General features: G+C 36.9%; 1 protein-coding gene across 1 annotated transcript in view; it reads right to left on the reverse strand.

Moving 5' to 3' along the window:
- Nucleotides 1–20,885, reverse strand: part of SYDE2 (synapse defective Rho GTPase homolog 2) — a 34,014-nt gene extending 13,129 nt beyond the window's left edge. Inside the window, exons 1-4 of the mRNA XM_069478147.1 lie at nt 20,035–20,885; nt 10,753–11,448; nt 6,164–7,266; nt 1,710–1,836 (exon numbers count right to left, since the gene is read on the reverse strand). Of these exons, the coding sequence (XP_069334248.1) occupies nt 1,710–1,836; nt 6,164–7,266; nt 10,753–11,448; nt 20,035–20,782 (2,674 nt within the window). The 5' untranslated portion in view covers nt 20,783–20,885. The remainder of the gene's footprint in view (nt 1–1,709; nt 1,837–6,163; nt 7,267–10,752; nt 11,449–20,034) is intronic.
- Nucleotides 20,886–21,986: the final 1,101 nt, after the last annotated feature.

Below are 21,986 nucleotides of genomic sequence, written 5' to 3' on the forward strand. Positions count from 1 at the left end.
TGAGCCCATTATCCACGGTGAGGTATCACAAGATCGGAGGAATAGCCTCCACATGTACTAGCCGTCAAATTGGCACTAACTGATCAACACTATGGTGCTCACACGGTAATAATATTCTCCAGGGATTAGGGGGTTGGGGGGATAAACTCACAACTAATGGACACGGTGAGCATTGTAGAGGGGAAGGGCATGCCTCTAAACCTCACTTGGGTGAGGCAAAGACATAAAATGTAACCAAAACGTTTGTACCCTCATAATATCCTGAAATAAATTAAAAAAAAAAATAAAGGATATGATGTCTGGGATTTGCTTCAAAAATAATCTAGGGCTGGGGAGGATGGGCAGGGGTATGAATAAGGCAAGTTTAGTTATATGTTGATATTATGGAAACCAGGTGACAATGGGCATTAATCATTTATTCTACTTTCCCATATGCTTGAAAACTTTGATAATAAAAAAATAAAATAACAACAAAAAGCAAACACTGAATTATAAGCCAGTAGCCTTGAAGATTATCAATAAGGTTATGAACAATCTCCTAACGGCCAAATTAAAAGGCCTTTTTTCTATTCTCATTTTATGTAATCTCTCCACAGAATGACACTGCATTATACCTTTCCTTAAACTCTGTTGTTTCTTATGTTCCAAACTTGACTCCTTTCTTCTCAATCTCTTTAGGTATTTCTTCTTTCTTTGCCTGTCTCCAAAATTTGGAGATTCTCAAAGTTTTTGTCTTTTCAAACTTTATGGACAATCGCAAGGCTCTAATTACACCTATATGCCAGGAACCCTCAAATTGCCATTCCCCACTCCCCCGCCCCATCTCTCAGTGGTATTTGAAGTATATTTCCAATGTTATATACTGGATTATAATCACCACCTGGACAAACAAAAGACCCTTCAAATTTTATTGCATTCTCTCCTTAGCTGCAAATGAACACTTTCAACTTTGATATATCCATTTGGATCTCAAACTTGGATATTCCAAATTCAATATATTCAAACCCAATTCATAATCTTTGTTAACATTTCCCCACCAAGAGCAGTAGCTTTCCTTCAAGTCTTATTTCTGCTAATGGTACCCAATCAACTAGGTCTCAAAGTCATGTTTGTTTGAGCCCTCTCTTTCTTCATATCCTTTTGATTCTACTGCTTCCTATTTCTCCTGCTACAAGCCTCCCTTAGCTCTTATCACTTCTTTGCTGGGACTACTACCAAGGCTTTCTAACTGATTTTCTTGCCTCTGGCCTCTTCTATCAATCCATCACAGAGTTGCCAAATTAATATTCCTGAAAACAATCTCTAATAATTATATTCCCCTATTCAAAAATATTTAATGGATCCCTTCTGGCTAGTAAATAAATCCAAAATTCTCTAACCAGATAGTCAATGGCCTAAGCTCCAGTCAAACTGAACTGCCATGGTATTTTATCTATTCCTCTATGAAAATACCCTCTCCTTCCTGCTAGCTACTACAGCTAATTTAAAGTAGGTCTTAATTCCCCCACCACTTGTTGACTGTTTGAGGGTAAGGGACAATAGCTTAATATCTCCCCACAGAAAATAACACAGTAAGTAGCGTTTGTGATGAAAGAAAAGACTTCAGAATAAAACCAAATAAAATTTAGGCTACAAACAGTATTTCAATTCTCTTTCTTGCAGATGTAGTCTTTTCAGAATGAATACATAAAATAAAATCTGTTTATTACCTGTTATTACATTTATATCTGGGTACTGGTTTTCACACAGACCAACAGCTTTGCTATCCCTCTCAAAAGCCTCTCGAAGTTCTTTCTTGACTGCTGCCGAACCACATAATCGATACAGGCCTACTACCTAGAAATAAAATTATGGCCATATTATGGTAAATTTGATAAAGGGAAAATATAATAGTACAGTATAAAATCACATCAACTTGGCAATGATTCATTTAATAAAAATATCCTATTCTTTCATTTATATTCAAATAATATACTGTGATTTCTGTAGTGTTGGCTATCACTACAAAGCAAAGATACAATCCCTTCTCTTTAGTTTTTACATGCTCAGCCAATATCTCCATGCTCCAAGAATGTGCCCTTTCACATCTCTGTTCGACACTGAAGTAATACAGCACAGAGGCTGAACAAGGATTTTGCCCCACTCTTTCACACTTTCCTTGGTGAATTTGGGCAAGTTATTTAATCTCTTTAACACTCAGTTTCTGTATCTTTAAAATTAGTACATGATTGAAATAAGGTTCCAGTATACTACTTGTGTAAAGCTTTTTAAGAAAAAGAAAGAAAGAAAGAAAGATTCTTAGAAATAAAAGTAAACCTAAGTTGTTTTTTTTTAAACTTTTCGAAGTAACTGATTGTAAAAGGATGAAGGAAATTTAAAATAATATATTAAAGATAAAATAAAACCTCCAGTTCAAAATTTATATAAGATGCAGACACTACCATCCCACCAACCTGCATTGAAAAGATTTGCTTTTAAAACACTGTTAATCCATATACATTCTAAAATATCAAGTCTCAAGATATTCACTATAAATTCACTGTGAGGAAATCAACATGGTCTCTGTAAAGAGAAAACATGCCTGATCAAGCTATCACAGTTCTTTGAAAGAATAAACCTTTAAAAAAAATTAAGAAGAATGAGTGGTTGTCACATACACTTCCACATCAAAGACTATTTAGGAAGCTCAACCATCTTGAATTAAAGGAAAACTTATGGAAAAAGACATGATTTCAAGACAGAAATAAAGTAAAAACAATCCTTAAGGATTTGAACTAGGAATCACTGTAAACTGTTATAAATGATCTAGAGGAAGGAGAACACACATGAAATTTCCAGATTTACTTATGACACTAATTTCTTCTGATTTATTAAAGAACTGATAGAATATACTATAGAAGGTAGGTCTCCCTATGGGAAACTGTCAATAATGGACACAGGGAAATGTTATCCAAAATATCTGAGATGATAAGATTAAGTATTAATTGAAAAATTGTAAAGAACCTAAAACTATTTCTAAAAGACAGTAATGTATATTATGCTGCTACATTCAAAAGTATCAACATAATATGGAAAACCAAGGATTACACTAAGAAGAAAATTCAAATTTCCTACTCTTACCCACATTCATGATACATTCACATTGAGAACTGTATGTTATCATCTCAAGAAAGACATGGTAAAAATGTAGATGGCCCAGAGAATGAAACTAAAATATTAAATGGGATCAAAGGAAATGCTACCACAATAAAAGAAACTAAGTTGATTATAGCCCTTTTGGTGTGGGCACATTTAAGTGTCATAAAATCCCCTAATAAGGATGTATCCCCTTGAACTTAAGAAGGAAATGCACCAAGAACAAATTAAAGGAAGTACTACTTAAATAGTAGGCAGTAAATTAATGGAACATTTTATCCTAAAAAGCTAAAACTACAAACATAATTTTTTAAAAAGATGAATAAAGGAAGATCTAACATAGATATTTCAAGGAAAAAATATGTAAGGATATATCCCTAACTTCAGATGCTGACATCTTGAATCAAACCCTTGAAGTACACACTCGATGCCTCTATCAGAGACAGAATCTGTACTGAGTGGACCATAAGTGTGATTACTATAGTAATTTTTCCATAGGAAGCAAGACATGGGTAGTAGTGGCATTCAAAGCATTTGGAAGATGCAAAGACCCATGCTACCAACTATTTTTGTATGACTATCAAAACCTATTTACATGGTGAACAAATAATAATTAACTGAATAAAAAAACATTGAAAATTTCTTTTTTTGTTTCTAATCAAGACAGGGTCTCACTCTGTCACACAGGCTGGAGTGCAGTGGTATAATCATAGCTCACAGCAACCTCAAACTCCTGGGCTCAAGCAATCCTCCTGCCTCAGTCTCCAGAGTAGCTGGGACTACAGACACATACCACCATGCCTGGTTAATTTTTCTATTTTTTTGTAGAGATGCAGTATTGCTCTGTTGCCCAGGCTGGTCTCAAACTCCTGGCCTCAAGTAATCCTCCTGTCTCAGGCTCCCAGAGTGCTAGGATTACAGGCATGAGCCACTATGCCTGGCTGGTACTCAAAATTTAAGTAGTATGCCAGCCTGTAAAATGCAGGCACAATAAGCCTCTTTCTATGTGTGAGTATGTGTGCATGTGTGTGTGTGTAGGTGGGGAAAGGAAGAAGCAAAAGAGACAAAACAAAAAAGGGCTTTAAAAAGTACAAATGCACAACAGTAAAACTTACTTTTTAGTTCACAGAAAATCTTTATTAAAATAAATCTTTCTAAACTTCAAGTATAGAAATAAAAACCATTGCTAAAAATGTTCTTTTGGCACTTAAAATAAGAGTTAACAGTCGTTATACACTTGCTCTTTATAAATATTTCAGAAAATAGACTGTAAAAGTACAGTGCCATTTGAGTTACTTATTTTAATATTCAACTACAAAAGTTTCTGCTAAATAATTAACTTTAAAGTCTACCTAATCTCTGAACTCTCTACACACTGCCTGAAAAAAGAAAAAAATGATGGAAAAAAACAGAGAACCTTAAGAAAGAAAAGTAAGTGACCAAAAGTTGGATTGGAAAGTAAAGGCCTCACTCCCCACATAGCCAACATAAACTAGAGATAGAATCATGTATCTCAGTTAGAAGTTTCAAAAGTTCAGATGATTTTAAAAGATTCTATCTAGAGATAGAATCGTATCTGAGTTAGAAGTTTCAAAAGTTCAGATGTTTCCTCTTAGCCTCAGGAAACTACTGTATCTATTTTTATAGATACAAGCAAATAAAACCCACAGAGATTAAGTGACTTGCCCAAGGTCACACAGCTGAATAACAATGGAGGAGAAACCAGAATCCAGGTCTTCTGCATCTTAATGCAAAACTTCACTAACTTGTGCTGTTTCTATAGTTTCCATGTTAAGTTCAAGGTGAGTTTATTAAATGAAGAAATCATATTTCAGATTTTGTGATATTTACCCTCATTGTCTTTTATCTTTTTAACCAATGTTGTACATTCTGATAACACTAAAGCAGAAATAACTTAGAACATAATGACTTTTAGTTTTAACACGTATCACAAAAACCAGTATAAACTATTATTAATACTTATACCTCAGAATAATATCCTCAGTGATATGCTGTTTCTTATTATAACAAAAATAAAGAAAGATAAGGTTTATTAATTAACAAACATTTACATATCTTGTTACAAATAACATCAGATTTTTTGTTTGTTTTACTGGATTGCCTTTTTGCCTTCTTATTTAAAAGAGAATGAGGCCAGGCGCAGTAGCTCACGCCTGTAATCCTAGCACTCTGGGAAGCTGAGGCGGGAGGATCATTCAAGGTCAGGAGTTCAAGACCAGCCTCAGCAAGAGTGAGACCCCGTCTCTACAAAAATAGAAAGAAATGACTTGGACAGCTAAAAATATATATAGAAAAAAAAAAATTAGCCGGGCATGATGGCGCATGCCTGTAGTCCCAGCTACTTGGGAGGCTGAGGCAGGAGGATCACTTGAGCCCAGGAGTTTGAGGTTGCTGTGAGCTAGGCTGATGCCATGGCACTCTAGCCCAGACAACAAAGTGAGATTCTGTCTCAAAAAAAAAAAAAGAGAATGAGATGTGTTCCTGTTAGTAGGACATCTCCTCACCCTCCATGCTATCCCAAAGTAAAGAGACAGATAATTTTGTGCCTTCTAAAGAGTGGGACTGAGAGAGTGTAGGGAATAAGGGCAGGGAGTTAATTTTGGGAGTGAAGCAGGGCCACAGGATTCATTGTTAGAACTTTCTCTCATAGGAATGTCAAAACATGAAGAAACATTTCATAACTAAATTAGCCTTTACCTATGTTATCAGCTCTGGCATTTTCTAGAAGTGCAATTAGAAAGCAATCCTGACCTCTAATTATAAGACCCATGCAGTGCTTTGTCACAACTTACATTATGGGACCATCTAGCATGCTCTCGATAACTGACAACAAAGGTATGAATTATACTCTAAACAGTAATAGAATAAAAATAAAGAATAGGAATGGGAAAATGTCCAAATTAGATTTTTTTTACCTTACTTTGAATTCCTTCCCCCAAGACGTACAATCAATCAATTAATCAGTGAATAAAGGAGGTAGTAGAGAAACATAGTGAAATAATAATACCTGACAGCCTCTCTTTTCAATTTCCATAATACATTTCTGTATCAGGAGTGGCACCATCAATCCTATATTTTCTTTCTCTACAACTCTTCGAATATCAACTCCAAATATTACTGGTTCTCGATTTATATCTAGCCCATGAAGAGAATTCTCCCACTGTTCCATAAGAGTCACTTTCACATAAATAAGACCTCTAGGTTCAAGTTTGACAGCCAATTGATGTGTCTTTGTCACTCTGAATAATGTGGGGAGAACAACAGTTCCATGACAACAAACTCTATTTTTTCTTGGCGTGGGTTCCCAACTAAATACTACTAGTTTCAAATGTTGTGCATTTTCAATTTCTATGTTGAAAGTGTGATCCATGTCTAAAAATGTTGTCCGACATGTGAGCAAAGCTGTTCTTGCTTTGTTTACTGAATCTACCTGAATTGCACAAAAGACATCTTTTGAATCTATGCGGGGTGGTTTTAAATCCTCAGCACCATAGAAATGCACACTCATGAGTCCAGATATATACTGTGAACACTTAGGTTGATCAGAAAAGCTGTAATGTCTAAAAGCGTCAATATCTATTTCATTCTTGATACAACTATTAGAAATTATTTCTTTTCCTTTTCCAAATTTGTTTTCAGATCCATGTTTGCCAGATTTAGTTACAAGTTCGGGTGAGTCTCCATCACTGAGGTAACCTCCTTTGCAGGAATACTTAGAACTCACAGAGGTTTTCTTCTGGTAGCTGTGCTGAGAAGATACACTGGTATCAAGATGGTACCGGCTTATAACATTCCTCCTAGCAGCTGTGGTTGTGTTCCCAGAAGGTAGAATAACAGTATGATGAATTTCTTGATAGTTACATTTAGACAAAGAAGGAGTATTATCTGGACTGTTTATGTAATTCAGGGTTCCCTTAACACTCAGTTTTCGGCTAAATTCTGGCAATCTTTTCATTTTCATGGAAAGTTTCCTCACAGTTCGTGGAGATTTTATTTTATCTGGCAAAGACCAATTAATTGAACTGCCTTTTTTCACAGGGCTAGGATTTGGAGAAGATGGTTCTATAACTCCCAATTCAGTCCTACTTGTAGCAGCTAGGATCCCAGGACCTTTAAAAAACAAGGAAAAAAAAAAGATATTTTAAAGTGATATGTTTTGATTTCTACTTTTATTCCTATTTTATAAACCATCAACTAAATAAGCTCTCACATGAACAGAAATTATTCCCTTGTTTCATCTCAATGGGGAGATTTAGTTAGATGTTCAGGTCAAACTCCATGACTGCGTTCAAGGAGAATACTATATTATCCCAATTACGTAAAATTTAAATTCATTTTTCACACTTCATCTAACTATTCCTTATAGAGGAAGACCTAATAACCATCATAGCAGAAGCTAATCTATGTAACATGGCATTTCACAAGTAAAATGAGAAAAAGTATTTATTCATTTTAAAAAATCGATAGATGAAATAACCTTTCTTTAAAGTATTAATATTCTCCCTCCATCCCTCTCGATGTGTCCTAATGACAAAGAAGCAGTTTCTTTATAGAGAGAGGACTATTTTAAGTAGGCTCACTGGGCTTTTCTGTAAGCAGCTAATAAAAAATAGAGTGTTTAATAAAATAGACAAAGCATCCCCTTGTATTGCTAATCACAGTACAATTCTACTGGCTTACTAAACATCGTATAGTAATCAGGCTACTGTTTAGTCTACAAACATTAATCTATTTTTCTTTATCCTAGAAAAGCCATCCTATATATTGAATGGTTCTAGATTTTATGAAATTATTGAGTTTAACATTCTGACTCTATTTATACATTGTCAGTAAATAATTCCTACTGAAGTCGTTAACTAATTACTAAAATGAAATACCGTACATAATAGCAACTTCTGCAGACAAGAATGAATTTATTAAAACAAAAATGCTTTGTTTTTACAAAATCCAAGAGCTGAAATATTACCAAATTCTACAATCACTTAAAATTAAACTACAACTATACTAATCAAATCATATACTAGCTTTAAGAAGAAAGCACAAAATGAAAATCTTTAAATAACAATTTATGAACTAGGCTAGAGTCAAGTGACACTGGCACGCTCCTTCACCACCTAGAACAGTAACTGACAGATAGCAGGAATTCAATATTTAGTAAATAAATGAATTAATCAACCAACCAAGTGTAAATTGGTAAACCTTTTAGGAACCACAATACACAAACTCCCAACAATAGTAACCAGCCATAAAGACCAAGTAATGATACTAGTAATTGAGCCAAAAAATAATGAAACAAAAATGAAACAAAAAAATAACATGATGAAGATCACTACAATAGCACTGGAAACAATCTATTAACACCCAACATTAGGGAAACAGGTCAAATAGATTAGGGCACATCAGCCCAATTAAATATTATACTATAAAGCTTGAAAAACAATCATGTTAATCCACATGTAGCAATGAAAGATGAAGATACCAAATGAAAACAGCAAAAAAATCCACTAATGACTGCAACTGGATAAAAGGTACATATACGTTGAGAAGTTAATAAGCAAAGCACAAGGCATAATTGTGTTAGGATGATTTTTAAAATTTTTGTTCATATTCAAAATACTTATAAATTAGTTTTTTGGTTCTCTAATCAAAAAATTATTTTGAAATTCTATCGTTCTTTTTGCCAACTTCTCAACAACTTTCTGCCAATATTGCCGAGAAAAACATATCACTTTAGGTAAACCTTCTATCAATATAAAACAAAAAAAGATAGCATATAAATAAACTGTCTAAATATTTCCCTTGGTAAATTTAGGATTGTGCTTATTATATTTTAATTACATGTTTTAGAGAAAAATGACAGTAAGAAAGGAAACACAAATGACATCCATACCACACTTTTAAGTTTTATTTTTTTAAATGTCTGTCTTTCCAAGTTTATAATTTGCTACAAACATAAAAAAATAAGTTTCAGGACAGTAACTTAAAATATGTGTCACTTAACAGACACCGTAACCTTGCTTTTCTCCTTACATACCCTCTTGCCTTCTCTGCACCATTCCATACCCATCACTGTGTGATACTACAGCCTTCCCTATCACTCTACCCAGACCACAACCTGCATTCCAAAGTATTATTTCATATAGTGTTTCTTTTTCTCTCCATTCAGATTACAAAAGAAACACACATTCACTCTGGAGAATTAGTCTACAATTAGAAATGCACAAAGAAAAAAATTTTAATTATTTTCAACTCCAACACCTGGGGAAAAAAACAAAAACATATAAACAAAAAAACACTTAAAGTTCCAGTATAGCTTTCAGTGTTTCTTTCTAAACTGCCATCATATAGTACACATTGTTTTGGAACTTGTTCTCTTACTATAACGTTTACTCCACCTCCTCATGTCCCTGAGAATAGGTTTCAAATGTAAGTAGTTTATTTGCAAAGTACAGAAACACCAGTGAGGAAGCGAGAAAATCCAGGGGGAAATTCAAGGTGAATTATCAAGCCTGCTACCATTATGGGCAACTGGAGCTTAACCTCATGAGAAAACTCTGGGAAACAATGTAAAATATGGATTCAGAATTATCCCTCCCAATGAGTGAGGGAGCTGAGGTAGTCGGTTAATACCAGCTCTTATCAGCCACTGGTTGCAAGGTACTCCCAGGCTGCCCTGCACAGAAATTCCCTAAGACTTCAGAGTCCTCAATCAGAGATGCAGATACTGGCGACTGGAAATAGGGTTCTCCCATTTAAATAGTAAGTAAAGTAATAAAACCCAAGGGATATGGGGCAAGGTACTGACAGCATCTGCTATGACCCACATCTTCAAATATTCTGCATCACTTGAACTTGTATAAATTAAAATGATATAAGTCAGAATTTGGTATTTGCAATCAAATGTGCCCTACGCTCTATTTCCTTGGTAGTGTATCTGAGACTAAAAGAAACACATCAGAAAATTGAAGGCAATCAAGGAAGAATAAAACCATTAACTATATGAAATGCTTTCTTTTGCAGATCAAAAACTGTTGAATATCAGCAATTTCATATAGTTCAACTTCAATTATTTTTTTTCAGTTCCATAACGATAATAGCCCTATCTGCAAAGTCTTTACTTCTATGTTTCATTTCTTTTCCTCTTCTCCCTTTCCTTAGCTCATAAGGAAACTTAGGTATAAAAACACAAACTAATGATCACTGGTACACTGAAAATACAACTTTCCAGCTGAGGCTAGGCCAGTTGTGAACGAATGAATGAATGAACGAAGCAAAATAAGATTTACATAAAGACAATATCTTTCTCTTCTACTCCCCATGATTCCATTCTTTCAGCTAAGAGAAAAGCAATTATTGTCTCAAAGGATCAACATACTAAAGCATACCAGATTATAAAATCAAATCTGTGATAGGAATAATTAAACCAGCATGTACATAAAAATGTTTAAAAACCTTTTTGAGTTTTATTTTCATGAAATTAAATACATTCATTTTACATACATACATACATAAACATAACAGACTTCTATAGTTTTAGCTATCAAAGAATTGAAAAATGATATAAGAAAGAAAAGGCAAATATATAATCATTTTTACCTGCAAAAGGAGATTTTAACATGGGACTATCCTCCACCATTATAGCTTCTTGTGTCTTGTGTCCTATCCTTTGCTTGTATTGCTGCATAAATTCTGTGGAAGGGATGGAATCTATAGGATTCATTACACTTGACGGCATGGCTTGAATATCATTTGTGTGTTCAGAAGAGCACAGCAAGTCTTCAGTATGCTGCTCTGCCTTCATCAGGTCACTACCAGACAACATGCTCAAACTGACAGCAGGAAGCTTCAGAACAGCAGAGTTTACCTCACCAAAACTCAAGGCACTTGATAAACCAAGGTCATCATCCTCAGGAATGGGGTTGTACCATATTTCTCCTTCATCATCTGCATCATTTTCCTCATTAAAGTCTAAAGAACAATTTCTTGATAATGAAGAGTTTGTAGCATTACACACCATATATGTACAGTATTCTTCAGACGATTTGAGGAAAGGTTGCGAGAGCTGATGTTTAGGTAGAGACACAGGTGAGATGGATAACTGGCTTCTATCTTGGCATTTCTTATTTTCTGCTTCCATATTAAGAGATCTCAGAGTACTCTGATATAGCCAATTGCGTTTCTTTGAAACAGTGATGCTGTTAAGTGACTTGTGACCTCTGAATTCAATATTATCCTTCAGATCTTCAAGTTCTCCTCTCTTCATTGAAGACCCATAGACATTTTCAAATAAATCTGTTTCAAAGAAGAACAGAAGGTAGAATATAAAGCCTGGCATATCAGGAAAGACACATCACTTTAAAGTTATTAAAATCTTTAAAAAGAAGAAAAAGAAGAGAGGTATTATTAATTACATTCAGTGACTAAAATTGAACTAGAAAAAATTTGAATTTTCTATCTAAATATGGTTTCTATGATTTAGAAATCAGATTGATAGTATAAGTGTCCAAGAATTCTAAAAGAAAACCTCTGAGACTGTCTTTATAAAAACTATACTGCTAACAAAGCCTTATTCTAAGTAAAACATACTTTAGAAAAAGCTTATATAGAATTTTTTGTATATAGTATGGCTTTAATTAATATTTGAATAAATTTAAACTATTACAAAGACCAGAAGTCTTTAGAAAATACAAGTAATACTCCTACCCTTTCAAACAAAAATTGTTTCAATAACCTAACAAAAAAAATGTGCCTTACTGATTATTAAAATTTCAACATAACATTGGTTTCTTAACCATATAGAATAGTAGCACCTTAAGTAGGGTTTAAGTTCTAAATATCTAGGGCAAAAATACAAATAAAAATCTCTTAAGAAGGCCTCAGATTAGAACCAGATATGCTATCTTACAGAGCGTACAACACAGTAATTATTATTGCCATAAACGTAAGCAGAAGGGAAATAAGAATGAACAAAATAGCCCTTTCTCTTAAGGACGTCCAGTGGGAGACCTCAAATACTTAGATACATGCATATCTTAATATAATGTGATTAGATTCTAAAAATACATATATAACATTAATTTGGTCTAAAGAAGAAAATTTTTTGTGCTTCTAAAAAGGTGCATAAAGCAGACTTCAATGACAATCAACAAGCTAAATATATAACTATCATAATAATTCACTGCACACAGATAATTAAAACCACCTTTGTAAAAATCTAAGATCGTGTCAAGTTTGTAAATTATGGAATTATGATTGATTAATCTTAATGTTACAGCAAGTAAAAAACAGTGGTCTAATAATAGACTGATAAAACACACTATGCCATGAAAAGCTTAATAACAATCAGAAAAATTAGATTCAGACATAATCAAGGCTTTCAGTAATCTCCTTTCTACTGAAAAATACCCTTTTAAAATGTAAATTTGTCTTTTTAAAAAAATCTTAAACAGGCACCCAACCAAGCAGATTAATACAAAACAAAAACCAGCCAAAGAGAAACAAAAATCTTCTTAAACACAAATTAGGGTTCAAGTTCAATTCCAGATGCAGGAATTAGACCAGGAATCAGAAGGGAAGGATGCCCCCATGAAGACCTACTGTGCCAGACATTTATTTACTCCACAAATGAGTGACTATTATGTGCCAGGCACAAGAGATAAAGCAGTAAGGAGGCCCCCCTACCTCATTCAACCTCTACAACAATCTTTTGTTACCATCATGAGCCTCAAAGAATAAGAGAAAAATGGTCAAGTTGCTAGCCCTGGGATTCAAATTTAAGCTTGTCTAACCCTAAAACCCATGTTCTTACCCCTCCTTCTCCATACCATGCTACCCATAAACAGAACAAAAATAGGTGACCCTCTCTGAATATGGAGATAATATCATCCCAGTTTATCTTATAAAGTGGCTGCTGGTAAGGATTAAGTGAGATAATGTTCAAAATACTTTGAAAACTATTAAGTACTACTTGAAAAAGTCAAGTAACTTGCTCAAGACCACCTAGTTGGTAAATAGACGAGGCAGCACTCCAACTATTCTGACTCCAAAGTTTGTATCAGTAGTAGTCACCTAGGTTACTACGACACCAAGGGATACCTACCTCCACCCTCCAGGATTTAACATGCAACCATAGAACAAACATTCAATATATAGCTTGAATTGATTTAGTTTAATTTAACTAATGAAAACCTGAAGATTCAGGAGTCTTTCTTTGGTTCTATCTCCATTACCCTTAAAATCAAGAACTGATAATCAACACACACTGAGGAATCACTGGGGGCTTTTGGGTTTTCGGTGATCACATGCTTTTGCCAGGTACATAGAAATTTAGATCTATTTCATATTTAAATCCAAATCTTATATTATTTAATAGCATTTCAGCCCTTCACAGGATATTACATATAGTTTGACATAATTTAAATTTGAAGCAAAAAGTATAAAATTATATAACTCAAGGTGGCTATTAGCCACACATCTTTTACAACATCCAAAATTTTATACAGCCAGACACGTTATCTTGAGTCCTTTTTTTATTTTTTCTTTTTCTTTTTTTAAGATACAGGGTCTTGCTCTATCGTCCAGGCTAGAGTACAGTGGTGGGATCACAGTCCACTTCAGCCTTGAACTCCTGGGCTCAAGTGATCCTCCCCCCTCAGCCTCCTGAGTAGCTGGGATTACAGGCATGTACCACCACACTCAGCTAATTTTTGTTTTTTTAGAAATGGGTGTCTTATCATGTTGCCTAGGCTCGTCTTAAACTTCTGGCCTCAAGCAGTCCTTTCACCTCAGCCTCCCAAGTTGTTAGGATTACAGGATTGAGCCACCATGCCCAGTTATTATATTGAGTCCTATTGGAGTTTTTTGACATATACTGTAAATGATTCCTTAAACACGCTTCTATTACATTCCAAGGAAGTAATGAGAAAAATAAAGCTGCTAGCATCCCAGATTTAAGCAAATTGATACTTCCATTGATATAAGCATTTAATGAAAGTGTAATACTAAAAGGAATAATTACACTGTGAGGCACACTACAACTATTTTCAATGAAACTACAAACTATAAAAGCTTGAGACTATATAGTATGATTGCTATTGCCAAATATTTCAAAACACATGATGCTGAAGTTTAAATTTATAGATAAATGCTATATGATTATAATTTTTGATAAAGGCCAAATTTATTCAGTTATTAAAATTCAATTAAGTAACACATTATTCAAGGCAATAAACATTACTTGAGCAATTATTTAATAATTTAAAACATTTCATTTTTATCTCAATTAAATGGATGCATATGAATGTAAATTTACAGAAATGGAAAGCTATTTGCAATCTTCCCTCCCATTTTATGCTAAAATTAATGTTTAACTCTATTAGCATAAATTTAAGAGTTACTTTTAGCTTCAGATATATGCTGAAAGAAGGTACAAGTAAAAATATGAAAATAAGTATCCGAAGTTCCAGGACAAAAAAATCCTTATTCTCTTGCAACTATACATGTATGGTATAATTTTCAGATTCTAATTAAAGTCATTTTACTTTGAAAATTTGTAAGAGAATACAGAAGTAGTAATTAGAAGTTTTTCACTCAGAAAAACATTCCACACAGTGGTGAACTACTCAAGTCAATTTTGTTTTCTCAACTATTATTTCATAATAAATCTAGATGACTTACTACTGCTGAACATTTAACTAGCGCCCCCACTTCAAAAGCATCAGTAAATTTTCTAAGAAAGCATGTATTTCAACCCTCATTGAATATGTATAGTATCAACATATATCTTTTGAAAATTTCTTTTTTTGTTGTTTCTTGGAGTTTTCCCCCTAAAATTCATGTTGAAAAAAAAAATTCTACTGCAGAAACAAACTGTTGCTTTTCCTACCTCTCTTTAAAAATACTAAATAAAAGAATTCTTACGAACACTGTACTAGATATTTAAATCTATGTTTTAACAGCATTAAACATTTTACTATTTATTAAAATATTACATCTAAATACATATAAGCATCCCCTGCTTACAGAGTCAAGTCTGGCAGCCCAGATAAAATGACTAGAATAAACTTAAGCCTTAGATTTCTGTGTGTGTGTGTGTTTATGTGTGCGTCTTTATCTTTCCTAGATAAATCTAAAAGGGGGAAAGAGGTAGAATGAAAAGGAAAGAATCACTTTCTCTTTTATTTTTCTTCCCTTGTGACTAGCAATAATAAGAACCCGTAAGAAAGAAAGCTGTGTCCTAGCTTTTGAGACAGGAAAGTAGAGAAGAAAACTTTGAGACTGTTTTCAGTTCCACAAAAGTAACGGGGAGGAGCAAGAGAAATAAGCACAAAAGAAAAAATGAGCAGAATAAATAAGTACCCCTAAAAAGGTGTACTCTAGCTCAATTCCCAGTGCTCCTCAAGGCAGCACTCCTCAACTTTGACTTTTTCACTCTCTATCCAGAATCCTAATGATCTGGGGCAAACAGCACTCTCACAAAGCCTGCTTGCCTCCCTCTCAATAATAACAGCTAACTAAGCACCCGGCACAGTACCAAATGAATTATCTTTTTTCATCCTCACAGCAACCTGAGGACTGAGGCTACACAAGGTTAAGTAACTTATACAAGGTCACAAGCCTGGTAAGTGGTGGAATCTGACCAGAAACCCAAAATCTCTATTCTGTTAACCATTATATTATATGGCCTCCTCTCTCACAGATTACAAAATCTCACTGATATTTATTGGTGCAAAATGAGTCCAATGTGGAGGGAATTACTCAAAGTCAACATATATGTGCAATGAGTATTAATTCATACTTATAAAACTGAAGCAAAAAGAGCTCAAGTGCTTTGCTCTAATAGGCGTTAAGTATCAAGTATCAGAACAAGGTAAAATGCTTTTTTAAAACTTTGGGGACCTGAGAACTCTAGAACCTTACTACTCAAAAGTGTGGTCCACCAAAGGGCAGCATCTACTCTGGGAGGTTGTTAAAATGCAGAATCTCGGGTCCTACCTCACACCTCTTAAATCCACATTTTAACATGATTTCCAGGGAATCCATATACACATTACATTTGAAAAGCACTGCTCCAAAACAGGGAACCACACTTTGAATGGCAAAGGTCTAGAAAACAGCCTTCATGATTCTCAAAAAATAAAAACCAGACATCCTTTGGAAATCATTGATCTAGAAATGTAGGACTTTTAAATCAACAACACTGTTTTCTGCTGAATTTGTAATTCTCAAAGTTTTCCAGCCACCAGCAACTCCAATGTTCCATGGCACTCTTCCAAAATATAAAAAAGCAACTGCACTTGCTTCTAGTGCCACAATGGCAGAATCTCTCAGAGAAGGATTTAAAGGTAGAAGACTATCAAAAACTATATACCTATTGTTACTAATCTTGAAGAGGCCAGTGCAGAAAGAACTTGCTGGGAAAATTCATAAAGATTATATAGTTCATAAAGATGAGAAATCAGAGCTACAAATACTTGAGAAAAGAAAAGTATATGGGAATCATAATCAGTGTCAACTTCACTTTAAGATGGTGAAAGATCATATCGGCTAATACTATCTTAAAAGGAATGTCTAAAATTTTTAGACAAAATATTAACAAGTTATACAGCCTAAATTTTTCTTTCAGAGATGCATTAGAAAAAGTGGAGTCAAAGTAGGCTAATTATTTTTTAAAACAATAAAAGGCTGAAATAGCTCAACCTGATGCTTTTGAATTTATTTCTGAGAATTATATGCTAATTAAAACTTATTTTTAAAGACTTATAATGAAGTATAGTTAGCAAATAGATTAAGATTCCTTCCTAATCTTAAGGCTTGCAGAAACTTGACAATATTTACTATGTGTAATGACTTTAAATTTCTTAAATAATCACCTCAATTAAGAACAAATTGGCCAATCTGTGAATACTATAACTGCATCAAATCATTGGCATTACAATACCATCAAAAGTTCTTAGCAGGAGCCAGAAATCAAAATAGAAAATCATTTTGGTTTCTATCTGTCATAGTCTCAAAACTTTTCAAAAAACCTATGTAGATTATGTATCTCTATTCCATTATATCGTTATCCTGTACTATAAATTCTAAATATAATTTTTTTTTTTTTTTTTTTTGAGACAGAGTCTCGCTGTGTTGCCCTGGCTAGAGTGCCATGGCATCAGCCTAGCTCACAGCAACCTCAAACTCCTGGGCTTAAGCAATCCTTCTGCCTCAGCCTCCCAAGTAGCTGGGACTACAGGCATGCACCACCATGCTTGGCTAATTTTTTCTATATATATTTTTAGTTGTCCAGATAATTTCTTTCTATTTTTAGTGGAGACGGGGTCTCGCTCTTGCTCAGGCTGGTCTAAATATAATTTTATTTTGAAAGAAAATATCCTCATGAATAATATTGTACAGAAAAATGTGATATAAACCTTTCAGGATATTGAATGTCTTTATCAACCAGGAATGTACTGCTTTATTTAGACTGCTTCAAATAACTTTTTAGAAAATATGATTTAAAAGTGTTAATAGAAGCCAAGTAACAATTCGAAGTAAGTAAATACTTAAAGGTAAAAATTTAAAATAGATACAGTGATTACTTAAAAATGTCTTAAAACCTATTCTAAGATTGCCCCCTCTTCTTTGCAATTTAGAAGAAGTAAGTTACTTACCCCTCTAAACCTTGTTGAAATTCCATCCATCTCCTCAGTCAAAGCAACTAATAGAATTAACTGGATCAAACCTTAAGAATTTTAGAGTCTCTCTTACCTTATATAAACAGAGGCTTGGGAATCATGAAGATCTGAGTTTGAATCCATATACAGGTACCAGCTGAGTAACCCTGGGCAAACTACTTAATCCCTCTGTTTCTTCTGTTGTTGTTAAATGACAGCTCTCATATCACAATAGCGGTGTATGTGTGGGGGTGGGGTAATAAAGATTATATGAGAACCACATAAAGTATCCAGAATGGTCTTAATAAGACAAACTAACTCATGAAAAATAGTTTAAAAAAAAAACTCTCCAAATCTATGCCAGATACGTAAATATTGCACAAATTATTTTCATCTTTCCTAAAAGACAAATTAGTGATTTGAAAGGAAGTAACATCTGAGAAAGTTGTTTAAACCAGAGATTACAGTAGTATTGGTTTAGATTTCTTATAAAATATATAAAACATTAGTAATTCTGTTTCATTTTAATTTCTTTTAAAGTTAGCAGCTTCATTCAATTAGTTTCTTAATGGAAAAATAAATTCATTCTTAGAGGAACTACACTTTTTAAATTCTTGACTGTTTACTTCTGAGGGCATTAAAAGCCATCAACTGGTAAATGTTTTACTTCTGCAACAAAAGGGTAAAAAAAATTTGACTATTATACAGATTTTTGTTATGGCTGAAATTCAACTATTATACAAGTAGTTAACTGAACCCAAATCACGGGAGGTAAAGATATTGTGGCAATTAAATATAACAAATGATTACAAATACTTTACTCCTGGAAATGCACATGGTTAATATGAATTTAGTATAAAGTACATCTCTCTCCACAAAAAAATTATATTCTATCCTTTAGTTCAAGTGAAATGGAATATTTAAATTTGAGGATAAAATTTGACAGGTATGTATTAGAGATTGATAAATCCAAAAAAACTTTTCAAGTTGACACACACTTAAATGAATCATTTGAGTTGTCCTCATTGTTTGATTAGAAGTTTTGTGAACTTTATTTCTCCCCAACGTTGTGTGCTTATTGGTTAAACAAAGTTAATGTGTACAAACCCAGTCCTGCAGGATTTGTACTTCTTACCAGAGAAAGTGCCAAGTGCTGTAAATACCTTTTACATTTCAGCATTTATGTTTTTAAAAGTATTACTGACATTTAAGTCTTTATGATCACTAAAAAGTCTTTATATTTAAGAGTGTAGTTCAAAAGGCCATGTTGTTTTGGCTCACTTTGAAGGTATTATACTCCTTTCAGAAAAGAATTTTTTATATTTACAACATAATTAAGAGATTTCTAGAATTGATAACCTAAACCTTCCTGACAATTAAAAATCATACACATACCAAAAAGGAAGCATAATCCTATTATAAGGACTAAAGACGAATATATTTTTTAAAAAACTAATTTACTTCTAATATAAATAGAGTTTCTTCAAGTTTACAAATGACTTTGAGTGTCTGCACTTTTTTTTTCAAAAGCCCACGAAGGACATTTTTCTTTTGAGTAAAATACTAGTGTTCTTGATTTTCCACAATAAAAAGCTTAGTACTTGGGGAAGGGGGAGAAGGTGGAGAGAAGGAGTATGTGAAATTATACCTGACTAAAAAGAAGTTTTACTTATGGTAGGTTTTTTGGTTTGGTCTATTTTGGCTTTTGGTTGTGTGTGTATCTGTGTGTGTGCGCGCCTAAGAGAAAGAGAAAAAAGTTGTAATAAGTAAAATGACAGTTTATGACGCCTATAAAATCTATCTTGGTTCAAATTCAAATTCACAAACTCCACAAAAGTCTATGGATTTGCCTAGAGCTACAGAGGATAAAAATCAAGGCAGCACCGCGCATCCCTATACCTTCTAAAATGTGTGGTGAACTTAACCTTTGCTCACTGTTGTACTTAAGGAGTAGGCATACTGGTTCTTAGAAAAGAAAACACAAAAACCCCAATTCTTCATGCTATTGTCTTAAAAAAAAAAAAAGGCAAAACAAGTAAACGCATTATACTAAGTAACCTTGAAATCGCTTTAAGCTGCCACTCTACATGACACTTACTTTGGCACACGTAACGTACCTGTCTGTAAAAGCATATCTTTTATTCTTGGCTCTTAAGTCAGAAACCCAGTTGGTAAACATTAAGGCTCGCGGTGTTAGCGTTTAGATTGCATAGTATCATACCTGTGAGCGTAATTCTTTGGTCTGGAGGCACTGAGAGGACTCGGTTTTCATGCACGTTCAAACCACCCAGATTTGGGGAGGAAGCCTGCGTTCCCGTGAGTTTGGAGGGCGTCCCATGGGCGCGACCCTTCATTCCCAGGGACAGCAGGCGCCCTTTGTACATCCACTTCTGCAACTTCTTGACTGTCACCGCAGGCGGCTTGAGGAAGGGGGGCCCCTCCTGGCGGTCTCCTTTGCCGCTGCGTAACACAGAAGACCCTGATGGATCCCTGAAAGGGGTTCCCGAGGAGCGGCCGGGGTCCTTGGAGCCCAGAGGCAGGCGGCCGGCGGGCGCCACAGTCCGGGCACTGCCCCCGCGCCAGCCGTCCATCCTGCCTCCACGTGGCGGGGGCTCGTCCCCGTCCCAGCGCGCGCCGCACCTGATCCAGCTGTCGCTCGGCCACCGCTGGAAGGGAGGCGGCTTGGCATGCACCCGGAGGCTCTCGAGGCTTCTGCTGCAGGGCAGCCGCATCCGAGGAGCCTGCAGCCGGCCTCCCCCCGACTCCCTAGGAGGCGACCGGGGCGGGGACACCTGCTGTCCAGGGCGGTCGCCGCCTCCCCGCTCCCAGTCTCGGGGGCAGGCTCGTCGGTCCTCAGGCCCGCTGGGGGAAGGCGGCTGGCCCGGAGCCCGGGCTCCCGCAGGGCAGCCGTGATCCGCCAAGCCCCCGCCACCCCGCCGCGCGCCAGAGTCAGGGGGTAGGTCGTGCATGGCCTGGATCAGCAGATAATAGGCCTCTCGCAACTGGGTCTGCAGCCTGCCTGTCTCCAGGCGGCCGCCCTCCGCCCCCGGGGAGGAGCCCGCCGCCGGGAGAGGCGGGGGCCGCCGCTCCGCCTCCGCCCCCTCAGGCTCGGGCGCGGGCGGAGAGCCGCCGGGCAGGTTCTCATAGTAGTCGGCGTCCTCCTCCTCCTCTTCTCCGCTGCCCCGGGAGCCCGGCGGGGCGTGCAAAGAGGCGCAAACGAGTCCGTGGCCCCGGGGGACGGCCTTCTGCCCGCTGCGCGGCCGAGGTCCGAGCGCCCCCGACTGCCCCGGGCTCCCTCCGGGGACCCGCGCCTCGGGGCTCCACACCTCAGGTGACGGCGGGAGCTGCGTTAGGCTCGGCTGGGCTTCCCTGCGGTGCTCTCGTCGGGGGGAGTCCGGACCACCCCTGGCGTCTCCCTCAGCCACCGAAGAAGTCGCCACCGTAGCTGCAGCGGCCGTCCGGAGCGCTAGCCCCCCGGCGCCGCGGGAACCCCGCCTTCCCCGAAGTTTGGACAGCGTCCTCCTCAGAGGGTCAGCCATCCCCTCTGCCTCAGCAACTAGGCTCGCCCCCGCCGTGGGGAGAGGTCGGAGCCGGGTTGCGGAGAAAGCCGCGCAGGCGGAGGCGGCGGCGGCGGCGGCGGCTCCCCATGACCGGCGCTGGCCCTCGCCGGCTCCTCACATACTTGGCATAACTCTGCCGCGGGAAGGCGTGGGGGAGGGCGGTGGCGCCGCAGCGCGCATGCCCCGGAGCCCCGCGCCACGACTGGGCTCCAGGGCAGCCGCCTGCAGAGCTGCGTTCCCAGGTGGGCAGGCGGCGCAGGTAGAGGCGCGGGCGCGGGGAGGGAGGTGGACAGCAGGTTAGCCGAAGTGGACAGACTAAAGCGGGACTGAGCGCGAGGGATGCAGTGAGAGTTGAGGCGGGGGAAGAAAAAAGAACGAGCGAGAGAGTTAAGTCTGGGCTAGCGGCTGCGAAATTTTGGTTAAGGAGCCAGAGAAAGGGAAAGTGCCCTCCAGGCTGTCACCCCAGCACCTTCACTACTCTCCTCCCCGTTGCCACCCCTGCTCGAGGCATGTCTTAGATATAGCAAGTCCTAGCTTGAGAGAAAACAAAGATTGTTTTGACGGACGAAGTATTAGTACAGGTGTATCTCGGTGCATGTGTTACAGAAATGTT

The sequence above is a fragment of the Eulemur rufifrons genome, chromosome 8 (genome assembly GCF_041146395.1).
Source record: "Eulemur rufifrons isolate Redbay chromosome 8, OSU_ERuf_1, whole genome shotgun sequence".
In the NCBI taxonomy this organism is placed as follows: Eukaryota; Metazoa; Chordata; class Mammalia; order Primates; family Lemuridae; genus Eulemur; species Eulemur rufifrons.